Source organism: Nylanderia fulva, unplaced genomic scaffold (genome assembly GCF_048542155.1).
Source record: "Nylanderia fulva isolate GAGA-0341 unplaced genomic scaffold, ASM4854215v1 Scaffold90, whole genome shotgun sequence".
In the NCBI taxonomy this organism is placed as follows: domain Eukaryota; kingdom Metazoa; phylum Arthropoda; class Insecta; order Hymenoptera; family Formicidae; genus Nylanderia; species Nylanderia fulva.
Window position 1 is genome coordinate 155066 of NW_028191027.1, and position 15767 is coordinate 170832.

At 32.4% G+C, this 15767-nt stretch overlaps 1 protein-coding gene across 1 annotated transcript; it reads right to left on the minus strand.

The window, feature by feature from the left end:
* Positions 1-3399: 3399 nt before the first annotated feature.
* LOC114945913 (transcription factor rough) lies at positions 3400-15526 on the minus strand. The gene is made up of 4 exons (XM_029322262.2): positions 15171-15526; positions 13536-13806; positions 8534-8768; positions 3400-3886 (listed from the first exon to the last, which is right to left on the minus strand). Exons 1-4 carry the CDS (start codon positions 15369-15371, stop codon positions 3649-3651), a joined length of 945 nt encoding a protein of 314 aa, XP_029178095.1. The 5' UTR covers positions 15372-15526; the 3' UTR covers positions 3400-3648.
* Between the last annotated feature and the right edge of the window lie 241 nt (positions 15527-15767).

Genomic DNA, 15767 nt, shown 5'->3' on the forward strand with positions numbered 1-15767 from the left:
CTATTTTATTAGTTCGAAAAAATTACTTGTTACAGAATATTATCTCAACATTCTACAAAAAATATATAGCGATCGTACCAAAAGCATATATTTTTTAAAAATTATAAAAGGATTTTATTTTTTTAAAAGTACCCCCTACCCATTTTATTGCTTTCAAAAAATAATGTCTGATACTGAAACTATTTCAAGATTGTATAAAAAATTCTTCATAATTGTACCAGAAAGATTATCGGCTTAATCAATTGAGACTAATAAAATGTATCGAGACTAATAAAAAGTAAAAACATTTATTTATTTTTTAAATCAATGTTTTTATCATTAGAAACTCCCGAATTTTTCATAAATGTGTGTCAATGATATCTACAACATATTAAAATTTTATTAAAATCGATTAAGCCGAAATTTTCGAAATTTTTAATTTTATTTTTTTACACCAAAACGGTTCCATATTAAGGGCTAATATTTAGTTAAATTGTAAGTGACACTGATAGCAATCAAAGCAAAAAAAAATGAGCATAATCCGTGCGGGGGTAGATTGACCCTCCTTATCATCCAGCTATGACTTTTCAATAAACATAATTAAAAACTGTGATAAATCTAATAATTTAATTTATAACTTTCTCACAGTAGATTTTATATTTTATTTCGAATATTTTATTAGTTATGATCGACACAAATTCGTTCGAGATAAACGTATTAACAATGTTTTTACTTTGATTGCATTGCGAACAAAGCTTTTTAATAAGTCACATAATATAATTACAACATAATAAAATAGCTCTTTTTGTAACTTTAATTGAAAATTTTTGCAAAATCGTGACATGGTATAGAAACAATTTGGAATTGCATATATATATATTCAATGATAAAAAACTACACAAAATAATTTTTCTCTTTTTTTTGTGTTAACAAAAAGTTATTTCTTTTTTAACTGTATAATTAAGTATATTAGTGAGAGAAAATTAATTTTATAAATATTCGTGTATGTACAATAATTTTGCAGTTTCGTGTATTATTCTTGTTATTATAATTAAGCATTGATCATGAATAAAACATGCGCAATTAAATATAACTTTATTATAATTACTATATATAAATAATAATCGCAACTATATAATTACGCATTACTACTAATAAAACTGCAACTATATAAAACTATATACACTATATAATTACGCATTACTACTAATTAATTGTATCTAGATTAATGTCTTTTTAATGGTACTTATATATATTATTTATTATATTATATAATTATTTACCAAATTTACTTTACATTTACGTTCAGTACGTCAACCAATAAGAGGCAGACAAGCTTACGAAGGTAAGTCGATTATAAATTAATTTGAACAATCAATTCAATAATTCTACCTACTCAATTAATGATTGGAAGTTCGAAAGCATGATTTTGTACTTCCAAGCGATTCTCGATTTTTTCATGAGTGTGAATATTATATTCCCTTATAGAAATTTATCACTAGTAACGTCAATTAATCACTTATTTGGAGTACTCAAATTACTGTATCAGTATTTTAAGTATTTGAAATAAGTGATTGATTAGCATTACTAGTGATAAATTTCTATAAGAGTTATCTGTAATATTTCTAATATTATCTCTTATAAAATTTAGCATCTACAAAATAAAAGATTTTCGATGAAGAAATATTAAAATTATCCAACAATATCCGCGAACCATCTAATGGAATTTTGTATTCGATGAATATGGACAAAATTTATATAAAGCATCGTCTTACGATATTACGACACTAATTTAATACTGAAATATCTTTAAACAGATAAAAATGTTGCAAATTTATTTTTATTTCTTAATAAGGCCTACAATGTTGTTTTTAACATTAATACTTATTAACTTTAATAGGTTGAATTATTATTATATTTTATCAATTTCTGTTTTCAAATATTTAAAAATTTTATTGTTTAAAGATATTTCAATATTATCTTGCGATGTCGATATGAAGATTCGCAAACATGCAAATGTAAAATGCAAAAATAAAATTAATAATTTGTTGAAAATCAAAGACGTGTCAATCCTATCTTGGATTATTCTGAATATTAATCAAATGTTAACATAAAATGAATGTGGTTCTATTCACAGAAATTAAATTGATTAGGTGTAATTATACTAATTGTAAGTTTTTGAAAACTGTAGCGAAATACCTCGAAAAATGTGATTTACAAATAAATATTTCAAACGAGTTGATTTAAAAAAAAATCTAAATTTAAAGTGTAAGACAGGCAATAAGAGCCAATCGCGGAAGACAGTGCGTTATCCCAACGAAACTAAATTTTTTCGTTAGAATTAAATATCTGTGCTTAAGGCACTAAATTTTTACTTGATCACGGCCAAGATTTTAAAATATGAAATAATCTCATATTTGAGATTTAATTTCAATAATTCTTTAACCCTCCTACGGAAATAAATAAATAAATGCAAGAGAAAAATATAGATCCGAAAGTCGTATTTATTTATTTCCGTAGAGGGGTTAAAGGATTATTGAAATTAAATCTCAAATATATGAGATTATTTCATATTTTAAAATCTTGGCCGTGACCAAGTAAAAATTTAGTGCCTTGTGCACAGATATTTAATTCTAACGAAAAAATTTAGTTTCGTTGGGATAACGCACTGCCTTCCGCGATTGGCTCTTATTGCCTGTCTTACACTTTAAATTTATATTTATATTACAGAGCCTTGTTAAACTCTTAAAAAAAATCTATTGTATTATAATTTGCAACTAACAACTACATATTTTTTCTGACAAGGAAAAGTGTTTTTCTTTACAGCAATTAATGTTTCTCTAATGTTATTTTGTGCAAAAATATTGAGGTAAGATCATATCGAAAAATGAATATCAAATATTTTATGTAAGATTATGCCAAATTAAAATATTTTATAAAATTATTTACTTTTTAGCCTTATAATTTTTTATTGCGAGTATTAATTGAATTGATTTATATAAAAAAGGTGATTTCCATAAAAAAAATTTAAGATGAATTTCATTCTGATTATAATTCATGATATCACTAAAATCAAAATAATAAGGCCAATAAATAAATTTTATTAAAATTCTATAACTTTTTTCTGAAACATTTCTATGTGTATAATATTTGTCAAGATATTTCGCTATAGTCCGCAATTTTTTAACTACTGTATGGATTTCGTTCAAGAGAATACATGCAATCAAGAAGATTAAAAAATTGATTTTTCAATCTTTATATCTTTAATTCTTGTTGAAATGTTCTTCAAAGTCACGGATGTGGCAAAAGAAAATGCTTTTCTCTTTAACTTAAAAAAAAAATTAGAAAGATTTTTTATTTCCGTTGCTTTCTTTAGTAGACGTATGCATTTTCTCGAAAGGCGTATAGAAATGGGTGAATTTTTGTTTATAAAAAATTCATTTTTTCGAGAAAAACGAAATAATGAAAATTTTTATGCATTAATATAGATGTAAAAATTTTGTTTTAAATTATTAGTTTTCTTAAAATAGTGAGAACAGATTTTTATTTGTGTTTTGAAAAAGAGAAACTAATCTTTGGAGAGAGTCGTGCTTTTATATAAAAAAAAAAAGATTTTAACTTATTGTCAGACGTATTTTTAAGTGAACGGCGATATCGCATTGGATTTAACTAAGTTGTGGACACGAGATTTGGCGGATTGTCGGACGTCTCGCTTCCGCTGCTGCTGTAACGTGGCTGATCCTTCAGAGATTCGTCGGCGACGACGACTGAATTGCCGGGAATGACACAGGAATGATTTCGATTGGCGGGTACCGATCCGTAGGTGTCCTTGTATAAGCAGAGGCCGCAGAATCCCGTCGCGTTGTAGAGCGGCAGGTTCATCAAACCGTTCGACACGGCGAAGTTTCTGCAAGAGACATATGAGACAGTTGAGTTGAGTAAATAACCCTAGTTCGCCCTTCTGAGGACGACTGGAGTATGCATTTGTGCATTTCCTCACGTTATAAAAAAGTGTGTAATAGAGCAAAAACAGCAATACATATTTATGTTCAAACCTATAGTATGAAATGTAGCAAAAACAGATTATGTGTGCATAGAGTTCTAATACATGTTTGCTCTGAATGATTTATATAATTTAAAATTCAAAATATATGTAATTATTCTTCGAAAATCAATCGATAATTACCGATATTTTTAATTTCAAAAATAAGGGCGTTCTTATTTTGTCAGAGTTCGCTGTGGGATCCCTTTAATCATTACCAATCAACGAATATTTTTGGACACTCGACGTTATATTTTATATATTTTCTAATCTCGCATGGTTTATGATTACTTTTGTGAAAAATGGTCCCGGGAAAATTGCACGTAGGAAAGGGCGCGTGATCAATTTGTGTATCCCTGTTCGCTCGAAAGAGCTTTTATTCGGCGAAGCATTAGGGGAGGATAAACTGTGGATCGCGTGTCGGCGACCCTCCCTGCTCGTTTACGTTCCTTAATACTGTGGTTGGGTTTAATGAAGACTGTTATTGTGAGATCATCCCCTCCTTCCCATTAGGATCTTGTAATAAGAGTTCCCATGACTCTTCATTTTTTATCAATATGTAATATTTTAAGTGTGAGTGGTGTAGAGAGTTGTACGTCTGTTATCGGTGCCAAAGTCCAAATCCGAACAGAAACATCTCTATTTGATTACCTCTCAATAGGTAATGGCAAATTATTTTGTCACCCTTCTCTGATCTAATCCCAGCACCATGTCCAAAATTGATGCATAAGACATTTTTAAGATGTTTTCAAGATGCCTTTATTTGAAATAGCATATCGTAAGATTTTGTAAAGATGTCTTAAAGACTCTTAATGATATCTTATGCACCAATTTTGGACATGGTGCTATCTAGAATTATTTGGAATTGGTATACAACTGTTTAAGTTCCTATGGAAAATGTATGATAAGGGCAAATATATACATAGAGAGGAATCATTACCTTCTGTCAAGAGAAACGGATTGTAAGAAAGAACATTTTAGACTAACAAAAGAATCTTTAAACACAAGAGACGAAGCTAATGGGAGTTTTCCAACAAGAAAACAAATATAGACACATGAAAAGTGATGCAATTGGCTACTGAAGAAAAATTTTTAATGTTCTGAAAAATTTTTCTATTTGATAATCATGATATTGTGCTTATGTTAAAATCTTATTATACTTCCAATAAAGTGAACTAAAAGTTTGTTTGGATTTTGTCAATAGATGATGACTGAAAGTAATCAACCACTAGGTATACGAGGTGTGATTAAAAAGTAAGGTGACTTTTTGAATTTCGCGCGCTCTGTACACTCTAATGTCAAAATGTTTGTTTGGTTGTGTTGATATACTCGTCACGATCATATGTTCACAGTTGACTATATAGCATGTGTTGTTTTTATGTGAGAGGCATAAAGGTTAGACTCGTGTTTGCGTGCTCGGCGATTTTTTGCTGTTGAAAATAATGGAGCAGAGAGTTTGTATTAATTTTTGTGTAAAAAATGGTATTAAGTGTTCAAAAACTTTTGAAATGTTGACAGTGGCGTACGGTGAGTCAACTTTGAGCAAAAAAAGTTTATAAATGGTATAAGTTATTCCAAGAGGGCCGAGAAAATGTTAACGATGAACCTTGCTCTGGATGCCCCAGCACGTCAAAAACCGACGAAAATGTTCAGGAAGTGAAAGAAATTGTGTTAAAAAATCGTCGAATCACGATTAGAGAAATAGCTGATGATCTTAACATATCGTTTGGCTCATGCCAATCAATTTTAACGGATGTTTTGGGTATAACATGTGTGTCAGCGAAATTCGTTCCAAAACTGCTTAATTTTGATCAGACTAGTGAGTAGTTTTTTGGCCAAAAACAATACTATCATCATGCCTTAGCCACCGTATTCACCAGACTTGGCCCCCTGCGACTTTTTCCTCTTCCCCAAATTGAAAAGGCCTATGAAAGGACGACGATTTGCGACGATTGAAGAGATTAAGGCTGCATCGCTGGAGGAGCTCAAGGTAATACCCAAAAGTGCATTTCAGAAATGTTTTGACGACTGGAAAAAGCGCTGGCACAAGTGCATTGTATCAGAGGGGAATTATTTTGAAGGGGATAACATAATTTTGGATGAATAAATGAATATTTTTTTATAAAAATGAAAAGTGACCTTACTTTTTGATCACACCTCGTATGTATATGCTAGGAATAAAAACTAGTTACGCTGATTATTTATAATACTATTTATTGACAAAATCCGCGAACCCAATCAATCCAATAATACGAAGGTAGTGAAAATAATAAACGAAAATTTTGTTCTCTTTTTCGTCGTCATATAAATCTGTCATGTTAAAGACAAATATGCTCAGCCTCATACACTGCTTTTTAAATAGATCTCGTCAACTTCGAAGTGGAATATTCTGCTATCTGTCATACAATCCTAACTTGGTTTTATCTGATTAACTTGTTCGAATCAATAAAGAAATTTTTAAGAGACAAAAAATTTTATAATAGGCATGACAAGGCTAATGAAGATGTACAAAACTGGTTTAACAAGCAACGAAAAAATCTAACAATTTTTTTAAGATTGGAATTTAAAAAAACTTTCATTATGATGAAACAATGCATTACAGTTAAGGGGGACTATACAAGTAATACGTGATAGTGTTATAAATAAAATTTATAGAATTAATTAATATTTGATAATGTCTAACACCCTAGTATAACGTTGAACACATCTCAACGAGTGAAAGATTGTTGAATAAATAAATTTTACTGAAAATCCATCGAAAGACATAAAAGGTTTCATTATCTTATCGAGATCCCAATAAGATCCCTTATTGAGCCCTTAATGTTCAGATTAAATTAAAATTGCAAAAGATCAAACCGAATGTAAAGGGAAGGGGATGAGAAAGGAGATGGCGACAAGTGGATGAGAAAATCCCCGCGGTTAGCACGGCGAGTGCATTTATCCGTGGGTTTATCGAGCGTCAGGTGCATATCGACTGAATAACGCCGGGGCTACCCCCGGCAAGGCAAGGGTAGCGGCGAAGAAGAGGAGAGAAGAGGGAAAGGGAGGAAGGGTGGGATTCGGTGGACCTCGAGAGAGCGACGCTCGACTGCGATGCGAGCTAGGGTGATTCCCGATGCGATATGCCGCTAAATAGCCTTAAGTAGGATTATGTCTCGTGCTATTATGACGAAGAGGTGAGGCGAGGAAACGGGAGGAGGAGGCGGAGAAGCTTGTACAAATTTCGGCTTTGTGCGGGAAGCCCGATCGGGACGTCCCGACACCTCGCGCCGCGTCCCCAGAAGGGGAGAGCGCTCGAGTTTTCGTCTGTGAATCGTACCGGAGTAATTGTTCGCGATGAGACTGAAAACCTGATTTCCTGCGATTTAAAATGCTTCCAGGAGGATTGTAAAGTTTCATCTTTGCGAGAATCCTTAAATCTTTGTAACGCAAATGAAAACATTTGGGCAATATACAAAATTAGAACAAAATATTAAATCCAAATATTATGTGTGAATACAAAGAATGCATCTTACATGATATTGGAAAAGAGATTTTACATAAAAACAAAAAATTGTATGGAGCCAAAAACAATCAAAAATTTCATAGTTTTGATGAGAAACACTAGAAAAATTAGTATTCTTAAAATAATTGCATAGATATTGCCCAAGTTGCCATTTTGGCTCTTTTAACCTCATTTATCTCGTAATCCTGAACTGATAGAGCAATTTTATGACCAAATTCATATTTGCAGTGTCCAAAAATGATTTGAGAAACCTAAATGTCGACCAGTATTAAATGTAAATATAATCTATGTATTTACACATGTATTTATCACAATAACTTGATTTGTAAATCTTGTAACAAATAATTAAAGGAAATTTGAAATTTGCGTTTGTTTTATTCTCTCTCTCTCTCTCTCCCTTCTTTTTCTTTTAAATTCACCAGTTTTACAGAATTGTTTTATTACGGAATGATTGATGAAACTAACAGCCACGCACTCTAATAAACGCATTAGAGCTAGAGTGCAATACGTCACGTCGACAAGATAACGATTCGATTGGATGCATAATGCGTGGGATGCACAAGGCGCGTGGGATGTGCGCGAGAACAGCCATATGCTCCGTATGGCCTCTTATTTTTCCCATGTTAGCTTCAATAAGGCGGGGAATTAGGATTGTGTGCGTTTAAATAGCTTTGAGAAATAACATCGGCAAATAACCAACTTAACTGTTCTAACTAAACGAATTAACTGTTGTGAGACGAATTATTAATTTTCAAATATAATATATTTATATAAATAGCGAAAAGTTTATAGTTTATGTATATGCGGATTGTTCAATAAATAAATATACTTTATGCGCAATTGAAACCTTGTAAGAGAGAAATATACATGCAGGGTATTTCTAAAACTATGTCAGAAGAGCGTATTCTAGGATCAAAAAAAAGAAAAAACCTCCTATAAAAATGGCTCCAAATATGAAAATTAGCACTTGTTGTCGCACAAATTGTCAGAATTTTAGAAATCAATACCGATACTGTTGATCCAATTGCGCTTTCTCGATCCTCTTGTCTTTGGCACGTCTGTTCTGGAACCAGATTTTGATCTGCGTCTCGGTGAGTCTAAGAGAGGCAGCGAGTTCGAACCTACGTCCCCTCGAGATGTATTCCCCTCGTCGGTACTCGACTTCCAATCTCAGGGTTTGTTCGCCGCTGAACGTCGTTCTCTGTCTTCGCGGTCTGCCCTCTTTTCTTCTTCTACGTGCCACTGTAAAGATAAAAAAATTCTTAGATTTTTCGTTACACTTATATGATGTCCACAAATGGAATATCCTGATTTCTTTTTTTCATGATCTCAATTTATTTAAAGAATATTGAAGAATAAGAATATTTTTTGTCTACTTTTAAAAAATTAACTGTTTATTGACAATGAGAGGTATGAAACGTGGCTTCGTGTAGAATATCGTTGACTGACAGTCGACAGGTTCCCAGACAGCATGTATCATATCCAAAATTGGTGTATAAGACATTTTTAAGATGTTTTTAAGATGTCTTTGTGCGATATCATAAGATTTCTTAAACATGTCTTAAAGATTTCTTAATGATGTCTTATGCACCAATATTGAACATATGGTGCTGTCTGAGTTTTAGGTTCGAATCCGTAATACCCTTTATGTCTCTTAAAAGATTTTTGGAAAAAGATTGTGGTTGTTTGGCAGAAAAAGGGTGCTTTTCTAATAACGACACAAATTAACACAAGCTGACACAAGTATATCAATCTATCTTTTATTATTCCTGAATATTGAAAAAAGACAGAATGATGCTTGTGTCGACTTGTGCCAATTTTTGTGTCATTAATAGGAAAGCGCCTAAAGAGTTCAAAACAATCATCCATATACTATTTGGAAAAAGAAAAGAAAAAAGGAAGATGAGAAAGAAGAAGAGATATGAATAGAGAGGGGAAGGAAGAACTCTATTAGATATGAGATTGCTTAGGGTCAAGTTAGAATGGAAGTTAAAGTAACGAGATTTTGTAATAGTTTAGATACGCTTCTTTAAAAGCGCCTTTGTAATCCTGAAAAGATTAAATTAAATAAAATTACAAAATTTAACTTTCTGAGAATGCTGAAAATATAAATGTATATGTAACTATTTTATCAAATATTAGAGGAAAAAGACAGAAAAAAATGAAATTAAAAGTGACTATAATTCTCCCATTCAAACGAACAATCTATAATGATCCTGTGATCAGCGTGAAACAATTAGGACACGATCACGCGACGAAGTTTTCACCCGGGATTCCCCCTAACATCTGGATGCTCGTACAAGTAACAAATGATCAACTCTGAGAAAAATACGAGCCCTGTGAACCTTTTAATAATATAAATTTCGAGATATAGTAGTTGGGAAAATGTACACCCGTGACACACGGTTTACTTTAATTTGATTTTAATCTTTATTTTTTGCGCATATTCTGTATAACTCCGGCTGAGGTAAATCTGGACTGTGCTGTAATTTCATCCTCGCCACGTGACAAAATAATTAGGACGCGCCGGGGTAAGCGACACCGGAAATCGTGATTTTCCAAGGCTTCGCTCAATCCGGTGCGAAGTGAATATATATGGGATCCTGATTGCTTCTTGATACCTCATAAACTCATAATCCTTTATATATATATATAATAACACAATAATAGATTTCAAAAAAGAAAAAGAATAAGAGAACAATAAATGAAGAAATAAAACGTAAAACCAAAGGTTCTTGTATATACACAATGTTCTGTGAAAAAAATGTATATCCAAAAGGGTGGATAATTTTAGGACACAAGATAGCGATATCAGTTATTTGTTTACAGATACCGCTTTTGAGAAATTCATTAATCATTATTCTTTTTTAAATAATAACAGATTATTTTTGAACAAAAGTATAATATATGTATCGTCGAGAGACAAATCCAACTATATACAGGATGGCCCATGATTCGAAAAGTTCATACATTAAATTAAGGGCGTTTTGATTGAAGCCCCAAGTAGCAAACTGACGTTATTAAATGTCAAAATGACATCATTCTGATGTTTAATGACGTCAGTTTGCTACTTACATAGGGTTATTTAGAGTTGAAATTGCCTAATAAACATATGTCCAAAAATTAATGTGACTATTTGAAATATTTTGTCAGTCTGGTATTGTTTATATTTTTGTCAGTCAATATATATAGTTTATATGGAACAACCTCACTATAAGAACCCAAGGAGAACAGAAAAGTCAAAATAATGTCAATTTGACGTCATATTGACTAAATTTATGTCATTTTTTGGTCAATATTTAATCAATATATGACGTCAAATTGACATCATTTTGACCTTTTGTTCTCCTTGGGAAGTGAAGAAATCTGAAAAATTTAATATGTATAATTATATATAAAATTTATATTTCGCAAAGGATAGGAATATTACTATTCTTTGAAGCAAATTGTGAGATCACGGAGATCAAAATCAGGATATACAAGTATGTATGCGGATTCCGACGCGACACAATTCGCAATGTGAGATTCACGAATATTCACAATATTTTCCGGCGAGTCGAGTCGGTAGCTCTCTCGGGAGAGAGAGAGAGAGAGAGAGAGAGAGAGAGAGAGAGAGAGAGAGAGAGAGAGAGAGAGAGAGAGAGAGAGAGAGAGAGAGAGAGAGAGAGAGAGAGAGGCTTAAGGACCGGCGAGAGGCGAAAGAGGAGGAGGAGGAGGAGAAGGAGAAGAGCTGATTTGTGCAGGGAATATACCGCGATGTGTATCTCGCATTGAGGGGCGGCCAACTGCGTCTCGTAATCTTGTCACAATAACGCGACGAGGTGTCGAAGCGGGATAAAACCGCGCGTTCGTTCTCGCGTGCGATGTTTTCTGTCGCGGGCTTTCCCTGACAAACTTTCCAGATGAAGAGTGAAATTCGTTAATTCTCGCCCTGCGAGTGATATCTATCGGCAATCTGTTAATTATGAAAAAAGCTGTTAGGGGAATAATAAACGCCATCCTATTTTATCGATAAAACGTATACATATTATTTTTTTGCAAACCCTTTTCTTTTTATTATAAAATAGTTCTATTTTATCGAAAATATAAAAATATTTTGATTTTTTAAATTTATATTTTGATTGGCTACACAGATTGATAAATCATTTTCTACAATTAAAGTATTAATTTTAACAAACCGCAATAGCTTATAATTTCAGGTAATAAACAATCTGTATAGCCAATAAATATAGATTTATAGTCGAAAAAGCAAAACTACTCCGACATCCTTTTAAATAGAATAATAAATGTTTTTCCATGATTAAAGTACATATAGAAACAAAGCGCGAACATACCGATTTTATGTTAAAAACAAAAAATTTTTTCTTGTTCTTATTTTTTTTAGCGCTCATTCTAAACTCGTGAGATTTTGTTGACAAATTGTTTTGGAATTTTTTATAAAATTTCAATAGTTTTTTTCGCAATGAAAAATAAAGTGTATATGATCAAATTTTCCTCCCTTTTTTCCCATCAATTTTTCAATCAATTTTTCCTTCAATTGAGCTAATGATAGTTTAAACGAAAGTTGATAACTAGTAGAATATTTCAGAAAATGAGAATATTTTCGATAATGCGGTGTATAAATTTTCGAATTCTATTTTATGATCCCTCTTTCTTTCTATATCTATGTCTTAAAATTTCTTTTTTTTAATATTAATCTTAGAGAAAAATATTGATAAATCGTTTCTCCCAAAATAACTGAAGCTTTTTAAAAATCTGTTATTTTTTTCTCGAAACAATTTCCTCGTGAAATTCGCATTCACATTGTTGCTACTGAGGAATCATATATCATTGTCGATACTAAGAGAGTATATCGCTATACCTACATCCTCTCCCTCTGGACGATGGTCGCGTCGTTTGCCCGACGTTGCATAATGCGACATCGCGAAATCTGCTTACCGATTCGCGAATATTCAAACGTAAAGACGCCTTCCAATCCTCAGCTTACACACACACACACACAGAGAGAGAGTGAGAGGAGAGGAGGAGAGAGATGCGTCGTCCGAGTACTAAGTCTTTGGAAATGTGCGATGTGATCGCTTGCGTTCCATGTGCATATCTCCGTATTGCAACTCGTATGGTAGATGGAACAGAATATATGTTCTTTGGCCGAAAATATCGTAACATCACAGACTAGCAGACTAACGTCATTAAACGTCAAAATGACATCATTTTAACGTCGAATGACGTCATTTTGATGTTGAATGACGTCATTTTGACGTTTAATGACATTAATCTAGGGTACTAACAATAAGTGTTAGATAAAATTTGTATATATTCTAAATTTGGATGCATTTTTTAAAATTTCAATATCTTAACCATGTTATAAAAGATTAAAGCTGGATCAAATTACTTATATAGAGACACTCTCGAGAAAAAATAGTTGTTTTGAAAAAATTGATTGATATTTTATTACTATTTGTTTCCCTTTAGATCATACAACACTTATTTATTTACATTTTTTCGAAAATGCATTTGTTTTAAAAAATTCAAGATATAATTAAAATAAGAAACCTTATATATAAATCTACATTTAGTGGAATCTATCATAATATAAATATATAATTATACACGACTTCATCATCATAGTCGGAAGATTTGGTATTCTCAGCAAAACTCTGTATTTGAATCCTTCCTAACATGATTAAAAAATAAGATATCAAAATTTAAAAAAATGCATTTTATAAGGGATGAACAATATACATATTCATTACATATCGGAATAATTTTTAGATTAACGTTAACTGTTTCGTAAAAAAATCTCAAATTTCGCAAAAAAGCCACTTATTTGCATATTAAACCTTAATTATTTCGTATTGGTAAAAATTAGCTTGCAGCATCGTTTTCAGAATCCAAAATTTTATAATTCTTGATTAAATTTAAATTCACAAATACCAGCTTTTGCATCATGCTACGCGTGATCAATTTTCAGATTTGCAACACGAGATTTATTATATAGTGAGAACTTACGGAACGCTGAAAATCCTTGAAAGTGGTGTTCGGCCACGGGATGATGGCCAGGGATGAGACTGTTGAGATGCGGCGGCAGCGCGGACGGATGTGCGAGTTGCGTCAGGTGTAAGGATGGATGACCAGGTGCCCTGGGAAAGAATCCATGCAGGAAGGGCAGCCTCACACCCGCGAGCACCGAATCCTTCTCCGTTCCCTTGTCCTCATCCAACACTTGATTCATCTTCGCGGCATCATCCGACGTCTTCTCGGGATCTTTGGAATGCGACGTCTAGCAGAAAAAAAATTTTGAAAAGGAAAATAATCGAAATATATTGATTTTAATGTGATTTATTCCAATTTTGAAGTCCCCCCCCCCTCACCACCACTAAACATTAAGTAATATTGATGTTATATTATTGTTACTTTAGTCTTTAGTAGGTCATCAACCCTTCAAAGAACTTTTTTGAGACCTTAACCTCTTAACGCACGATATTTTTGCAAATAGAAAAAATCATTTCTTTCATGGTAATATAAAACGCTGCTCGACTTAATTCAGCTTGTACAATTCTGCTTCAGTTCCACTTGTTCGAGTTAACTTGAGATTTGCGCTTTATTGCTGCACTGGTGAATTAATGCACACTGGTGCACATTAGTGCAGTAGTTAGAATGAAACAAAGGGTTTGTTCTTTGTTGTTGCACTAGTTCACCAGTGCAATGAGTTAAAGTGAGATAAATATATTTTGTTTTATTCTAACTTACTGCATCAGCCCAGATAGAAATGCCTGATGATCAGATTTTATCATGTCATGATCTTCTGATATGATTGAAATGTATTGTATGTCTTGTAATCATATTATGATGATAGGTATTATGAGCGCAAGTTACATACATATGATGAAAAATGTGAGTTATATATTAATTTGAGCGTATTCATGTATACTCATAATGACATTTTTTGCAATACATTTTTAAGATATCATAATATGTCTGTTTTGAGTAGCATATGAGCCTGCATCTGTGTCTATTTTTGTCATCATGTTTTAAGAAATATGAGTACAATATGAGTACAAAATGCATATATTTTGCTATCTGGAAGTGTACACTAATGCAGTAATAAAGAATAAACCCAAAATATATTTGTCCCACTTTAACTTATTACACCAGTATGCACTAGTTCATCAGTGTAACAATAAAGAATAAACCCTCTCTGTCAGTATCACTTACTCGAGTGAACTCTAGTTTGCATGATTCCCAGATAACACCATGTCCAAAATTGGTGCATAAAACATCATTAAGAAATCTTTAAGATATCTTTATATATACATATATATATATATATATATAAGAAATTATATAGGATATCCCAAAGACATCTTAAAAATGTCTTATGCACCAATTTTGGACATGTTGGACCAATTTTGATGCAGTCTGGGTTCTATACTAGCATTGCTAGCCCAAGTTAACTCTATATATAGTTTGCATAATTTTGTCAGTACTGGTTGCTTGAATTAACTTGAGCTGATCTGATACATTAATCGAGATAATTAGATGGACTTTCGAGAGTGCGCGAATTCTGAAAAAAATAATGCCATATTTTATCTTAATCATAAGAAAAAGAGTGAAAACATCTCCGTGCAAGTTTGGTATACTCACATGGAACATTTTGTGTGATTCGAGCGAACCGGGTAACACGTGCGGGGCTTCTTCCGTGATTTCCGGCGAAGAGTCCAGACTCTCCCGTGCGTGATCCTCATCCTCGTCATCCTCCGTTTTCTTGGTCGCCTCCAAGTGGCCGTAAAGTCGCGCGAAGAAACGCCGCGGTGACGACGGTCTTCTCGTTTTCTTCGCAGACATTTGGCGGGATCTTTAAATTCAGTGGCCCATAGAAGTATCGAAAAAAGCCTTAGACGTTGAAGATTTCTTCTAGCGAAGAGTGAGAGTGAGCAGAAGAACCGATTTCGAAGTCGTTTTTAGACGAAAAATTATTATTTCAATTGTGAAGAGGTTGTGTTCTGAAAATATTCTCTTTTTGAGAACGCATAGAATATTTTCTTTTTTCGAATAAAAGATTTTGTGAACAAGAATATATCTTATGATTCTTACGGATGGAGATATATATATATATATATATATATATATATATATATATCTTAGGACTTATGTAAAATCCTAAATGAATCTTTTGAATCTCCAAAATACGCGAAATGTAAAATATTTCTTCCAAGCAAAAAATGTTTAGGATTTTTCATA

Coding starts and splice junctions, on each gene's coding strand:
- LOC114945913 (XM_029322262.2), bottom strand. CDS start 15,371: ATGTCTGCGAAGAAAACGAGAAGACCGTCGTCACCGCGGCGTTTCTTC. Junction 8,769..13,535: donor TCAAGGATTTTCAGCGTTCC/GTAAGTTCTCAC, acceptor TTATCTTTACAG/TGGCACGTAGAAGAAGAAAA. Junction 3,887..8,533: donor CAATTGGATCAACAGTATCG/GTATTGATTTCT, acceptor TGTCTCTTGCAG/AAACTTCGCCGTGTCGAACG.